The sequence below is a fragment of the Sinocyclocheilus anshuiensis genome, unplaced genomic scaffold (assembly GCF_001515605.1).
Source record: "Sinocyclocheilus anshuiensis isolate Anshui unplaced genomic scaffold, SAMN03320099.WGS_v1.1 scaffold942, whole genome shotgun sequence".
Classification (NCBI taxonomy): Eukaryota; Metazoa; Chordata; class Actinopteri; order Cypriniformes; family Cyprinidae; genus Sinocyclocheilus; species Sinocyclocheilus anshuiensis.
This window is the reverse complement of record NW_015536531.1, coordinates 122,325-129,416: the sequence shown is the minus strand read 5'-3', so window position 1 is coordinate 129,416 and position 7,092 is coordinate 122,325. Positions and strand designations below refer to the sequence as shown.

Here is a 7,092-nt window from a genome sequence, read left to right as displayed (position 1 = left end):
AGAAGACTTATCGTGAAAAGATTTCAATATATATATATATATATATATATATATATATATAGTATAATAACAGTGATTATGCATTGAGAAATCAAAAGAACTCAATTTTTTAAGGTTCTGAAATGTTTTACTGTGAGATGATATGAGATGAGTGAGTGTGAGTGTGTATGTGCCTGTGCATTAACCTGCTGGTGCATCTTCCAGCGTGCGGCCCATAGATGGCTGACTTGCTCCGCAACCAGCTGCAGTGCATGCAACAACAATGAAGCTGTAGTTGGTGTGAGGCTCCAGACCTGCAAAAACAGTCATAAAGGCAATAAACAGTATTGCCTTTAAACTCCACACAGAACAATCACCTCCTCGATTACAGTACATATCCATAGGTGCTAATGAATTTATTATTAAATATATAATAATATAATTTCAAAGTATTATTATTATTTACTTTATTTAACCAGGAAAATCCCACTGAGATATTGCAATCTCTTCTTATAGAGAGACCTGGTCAAGACATTAAATAACATCACACACACACACACACAAAACTATCAATACTAATTTAGCTTATTTAAATGTATAACAGCTCTTATTAATGTACTTCACATGACAAGAATATTCATTCCAGAATATTCTTGGACTGTTTAATGTAATATTTTAGCCAATGGAGTAATGAACAGCTAAATGTATAAATAACAGGATCAACAAAAGCTTTTTGTTTCATTAAAAAGCAGTGTATACATGCTATTGTAATTATAATTTGACAAAAAATACAATTAATTAAAATGAGAAATATTGGGTTTATTATAACTGAATGAATGAATGAATAATACAAAAAGTTTGAGTAATTTGGTGTCTAACACAGCACCTGTGACAAAGATGCAGCTTCAGCAGTCAGAACTCTAAATCTGGTTCTAATCCTGAAGCACTTTAAATCTCGCTCTAATCCTGAACTCTGTGCACCCTGTAAAGCCGTGCCTGTGTCCATGGAGCACTGCCTCCACATCTGGAGAAACGCATGCACCCGCGCTCCTGCTTAGTATGCCTGATGGCCTCTCTCATTTAACCCAAACACAGATCAATGTTTTCAGAATGTTGAGCTGTGTTTGGGTTAAGTAAAGAATTCTGTTGAGCATACTAAACACAGGGGACAACCGCTGAATACTGCCTTTAAAGCTTCACTTCACACATCGCCATGCAAAACATGTCCAGGTGTGTATTCGGGCTAGGTTATTATTGTGTTAGGGGTAAGTTATTATAACATTAGGTGTTCAGGGGGGCTGAAGGCATTTGCATGGCGCAAATCCAACCTAATTTATCAATCTACTTGGGAAAAGTAGATCTACTAAGATTATAACTAGTTATTCAGAGAAATCTTTTGAATGATTAGTCAGAATTAATCTTAGGGACGTTAGCTTTAGAAATAATATTAGTAAATGCATTAATATTCCAATTCATTATTACTATTACTATTATTATTATTATAGGTAGGAAAGGCGACATTAAATAATTTGAAATATTTTATTTTAAATTTTTTTACATGAAAATACTATTTTCATGGACTGACATTTGCACTTAAAGGAAGCAAATGCTGTCTAATCACAAGCAGGAATTCATAATTATTAATATGCATGCACATTATTACAATAAAATAATAAACAATAATAATAATAATAATAAAATACAAAAATCCATTAACAACATCACTCTCAGTAAGATTTTGAATTCTCATACAAACTGAAGGGGGCACTCTTAGCCTATTAAAGACTTATGCACCTTTAATCAAAATGGCAAATAAATAAATATATAAATAAACAGGAGCTACATTTTTTTTTATTTTTATCTCTAATCCTCCTAACACACAGCGGCCCATTTGTAGCACATGGCTAACACAAAGTGAAACAATGCCGTAACTGTCATCCAAATTGCTCTGTACAGCACCGCGAGGAAGTGTGAGGTAATAAATGATATAAAAAGGTATTTTATCGACAAGCTGCCATTTACTGTTTGCATTAGAGAATATGAGAAGATGATAGGTGCAATCCATGAACGTGGCGACCTGATGAGAAAAGGCCTGCAATGCTTACTCACTTTACCTGCCACATTGATAAAACCTCTAAATAATTAAGTGCCTACTTCCTGTCTACAATTACTTAATGTTTTTTTTCTGTCTGGAGGGGATTATGATGCGATCTGTGGGCTCCACGTGTCGGCCAAGCTTGGAGACTACCCCTGATGCCTTTTATAGGATCAGTTTCCTCCCGCTCACGCATAATTTAGGAGGCAGAGGTTCTTCTCTTCTATCAGGACATGGGCAGACCTCTGTGAACCCTGAAAAAGCAGCTGCACACGGGAGACAGATAAGCCAGGTAAAGGGAACTCAGGATGATGGTGGTGCTTGTTAAAAACTAACCAGTGACTTCATACACTTACATAAGACTGTTGCTTATTGTGACATTATGTCTTTCGGTTTTTAATTGTGTAAATTATGTTATAATGCTTAGAATACTTTTCTAGTATTACACTTTATTAAGATTCACTAAAGATTTGCACTCTAGTGGGAAATATAAATATAAATGCTAGTACTACTGTATATTAATAAATTATTAATTATTTTGCAAATGTCCAATTAAACGCATGGCTTGCAACATAATTTATATAATTGAGAGCAATAATTCACATCAGTTAATGAAAAGCTATACATATTTTAGATTCTTTGGGGATTTGATAGTTAATTTAACAGAAGCTAATTTGCAATGACTACACAATATTAAGAGTTTTATCTCACAGGCATGTATAATTCTCTCATATTTGGACAAATAATTTATATTATTTTTAATAAATGTTTTATGCAAATACTTAAAGCACATGTCACGCTGCAATTTCCATCATATTTATAAAAATAAATAAATCAGCTTTTTCTGCCCTTTTTAGGGCATTTGAGGTGTAATCTACAATCTTAATTATACCATCTAAGTAATCCAAATTATATTAAATCCATGAGTTTAGGACAACATTCCTAACACTTTTTATTTTTAGTCATTTTGTTTTCCTTATTAAAAACAACAACATTCAAAAGGTATTTAAAAAAAAAGAAGCTTTAAACCTTTAAACCTCGCTCACTGCATTTTCCCAATGTGTTGAAGCCACAGTTAAAACTACTAATGCTTTAATTATTGATGCCTTTCATTTATTTGGTCTCCATTCATTACAATAACAAAGGGGACAGGAACTGTCTTTGTCACTAGGAGAGCTGTCATATGAAAGGACCGGCTCTCACAGTGCGTGTGAACGTGCGCACAGCTCTTGTAGCTACAAAGGGCAGCATAGAAATGTTTAAACATGATCACTTTCAATTCCATGCGTCACACATCTTCAGTCAATTTCAGTCTTTGATAGTATGGGCAGATGTAAACTTGCACATATAACAATCGCAATGCAACTTGCTTTGAAATCAAAGTTTTAGTATTAGTTGTTTCATAGGTACCACATAGAAAAAAGCTAAATCTCTAATCCAGTGAGTCTAATGTGGTGTTTAAAGTGGCGGCTTTTGTTGCCACAGCGAAATCAAGCAGGAAGCTTGAGTGCTTTGGTGTCTGTGTTTAATCATGTCAAGTGAGGGAGGGTAAGAAGTTTGGAGGTTTTAAGGAGCACAGAGGTGTTTCCCAGCAGCAGTCTGCGCTGAAACACAGACGCTCAAGCCGGTCGAGTTGGCGCACACCACAAAACACTGGTAGGATTTACCAGCTCCACGCAGAGGGACATGAAAGTCTCAACGCGGCTTTAGAGTCTCTCCACAAAGGAAACTCCGAGCAAAGGCATTTGCAACCCCTGCCAGTGATTGAACAGCATCACCGCCACCTCACATCCCAGCCAACGGGTCTGCCTATGCCTGCCATCACCCCCAGCCAAGTCTTAAACACGCCACACTGCCAGCCAGCCAAATCTGCCATCAGATCCCCTCCCTCCCCAGGATCCAGGACTGGCTGATTGGTTTGGTGCGCTCCTTCGCTGCCAATTTCAGGGCCTTCAGAGGAACAGAGAGAACTCCGAAAGCCCCTTACCACCACTGCTTGCTGAAATATCTTCGGTCGACAGCGAGTTGCAGAGGAGCTCCAGCCATTTGAAGGTCCCTGCTGATTTCAAGCTTATTTACAAAGATGTGGTGCTTCCCAGCGGGCCCTCTGGAGTGAACAGACAAGCAGCCAGTGGCTGAGCGCTGCTGAAGGCAGGGAGGTCTGAGCTTGTGTTCGGCGAGGAAAAGCAAGAACTACACGGCAAGAGATTCCTCACAAACAACAGCAGCAGAGAGCAGCCGACATCGCTTGCGAGGTGTTTAAACTACACAGACTACATAGTCAGAATGCTCTCAAAAGAAAAAAAATACAATATATTCACATAAATGAGCCTGATTTTCTCCTGGATGTTTGTGAGCTCAAACACAAGAAGCGAGGATGTCATTCTTTCTGGCGTTATGTGATGTTAGCATTCCCAGAGGAGCGGCTCCCTGCATGCGATTCATTCAGATTAGTCTTGACTGGAAAGAGATCAGATGCTCTTCAAAACGATGTGCCCGACTCAGGTTTGATAATCATGTCAGTGATAGTGTCGACAGGCTGGAGAGAGAAACATTCACTTTTTTCATTTGGTCCATAGAGACAGACACTTACACCACAAATGTGCTATCTGAACAGAAGCCTGTTCAAAATGATGTTTCAAAGGAAACAAAATACATATTCCACTAAGACTAAAAATCAATAAATTAATGAATAAATATATAATAATAATAATTATTATTATTACCACTGCTATTATTATTGCTGCCAACGGATTTTCTACTGATTATAATAAATTATTTTATTAACAGCAGTTGCACATATCAATATTTGCTGAGAAAAGCCTACAAACATTACATTATTATAGCAGACATAAATGCCTGCGTATTTCTGTGAATTATTCTTATCATCATCATTAGTATCATTAAGAAATAATAATAATAATAATAATAATGCCTCCAAATGATTACCTGAATTTTACCTGAATTTACTGAATTTAATTTAATTATATACTAATTATAATAATAAATTGCATTGATGCATGCATCAATATTTGATGAGAAAATCATCTAAATCCTCTAAATATTACATTATTGTTGCAGACATTATAATTAGTGACTATATTAATTGTGTACAAAAATGTAAAAAAAAATTGATGGATTATTATATTATTGTATTAATATTATGATCATAATAAAAATAATAATACAAACTTTTAGTACAAAAACAGATAAAACAGATACTGCTTAGAGAAAATGTAAATCTGGCTTGGAACGATGTTTGTGAGCACTTAATCTAAATCCCTCTCTCTGTGTATGCTGGCTGTTGTGCAGCTGTCCATTGCCATGTGCTGGGCTGTGCCGAGTCGGGTGGCACTGAAAGTGGGAGTGTGCCGTGCTCGTACCCTTGCGGTGGTGACGGATGGCTCAGGGCCAGGAACACTGCTCCTCTCCCAGGCAGATAAAAGAAGCCCCACAAATCAGCGGAGGCCTCAGGAGTGATGGGCAGGCTGGCTGCTCATTGCGGGAATCAGGTGTAAATTCAGTCATTAGATTGCTTCCAGAAACAGCATGCATAAATAAAGGCAGGGCACGTGGAGGAGACACGGCGGATCCTCACTCTCTTACTCTCACTGCTGCTGCCGTCAGGGCCAGCATGGGGCAGCATGTAGGGGGTGGCTGCTCTCCGCTGCTAAACTGATTCATCACTCGCTTTCTGACTTTCCTCTTTATTTCTCTCTATTGCATTCAGTACTTTCGATACCTCATTATGTTAAAGTTCAACATAACACAGAGTGTTGCTGCTTAATAGTCTATAGGTAAAAGATACAAGCTTTTCTTCAATGTTAATCAGTTTTACAGTTCAAAATATACTCCGCCATTACTTAGTTACACTAATTTTAGGGATATTTATTATTTATAATTCACCACATGAAATGTTTAAATTATTTATATTAAGGTCCTAAAACAAATTATTAAAATAAAACAAAAATAAATAAAAATAAAATTATAAGTACAGATCATAAAAATAATCAATCAAATGTAACTACTGTTTATATATAAGACAAACAAAATAATATGATTTATTATTACTAGGGATGCCCGATACTGAGCTCCTGTACTCGTACTCGTTAAAATACCCCGATACCAAACGCCGATACCACACAGCATGTGATAAGCGCCATAATCAGACAATGAAACACCGACAACAGAACAACAGACAGCAGAATGGAGTTGTCTACTACGAAGGATGTCTACTACGAAGTATATGTATGCAATGAATATAACGTTAAACATTCAGTATTAATGCCTGTATAGCTGATGTGCGCGAGCTGATAAACAAAACGCGCTGAGTGGACTGAAAGATGATGTACCATAGAGCAAAAAAACGAACAGTGAAAGTAACAAAAACTTGTAAAATACATTTTAATGGGCATAATTAAGTGTGAAAATAACCAAAGGATATACAGCGAAACCAAAAATTATTCAGAGACCAGATCATTTTTTATATTTTTTTACTAGTGGGTGCAGGACACTATAGTTCATTTATGTAAGCGAGGATAGCAAAATAAAGTAAACTGTGACAAATCATACCCAAAAATTATTCATACAGTGGACTACCAGTAAAATTGATACAAATTTGGGACCAAAAATTATTCAGACCGAGTCTGGGAAAAAACATTGAAATTGAGGTTTGCATGAAGCTGGATGACAGCATGCCCAGGAGACTACAGGCTGTCATTAAGGCTAAGGGTTGCCCGACTAAGTATTGATAGTTGTGTAAATACTGTCATACTAACAGCTGTCTGAATTATTTTGGTTCATTGTAATGTATTACATACCTTTCTATCAAAATTATCTAACATTATCAAGATGAATTTGTTCTGACACAGTGTAACTCTGAGTTCTTGTCATATTTTATTACCATTTTCTAAACTATAGCGAATAAACTGTGATAATGTGAGAAATGTTGAAGGTGATTGAATAAATTTTGGTTTGACTGTATCTATTTGATAAATGAAGTTAACCAACTAACATTA

The 7,092-nt window shown here is 36.4% G+C and overlaps 1 protein-coding gene across 1 annotated transcript in view; it reads right to left on the bottom strand.

Annotated features, from left to right (window-relative positions):
- Positions 1 to 7,092, bottom strand: part of LOC107694925 (usherin-like) — a gene marked incomplete at its 5' end in the record, with an annotated part of 173,335 nt that overhangs the window by 45,906 nt on the left and 120,337 nt on the right. Inside the window, one exon of the mRNA XM_016494643.1 lies at positions 186 to 293. Coding sequence (XP_016350129.1) covers positions 186 to 293 — 108 coding nt within the window. The remainder of the gene's footprint in view (positions 1 to 185; positions 294 to 7,092) is intronic.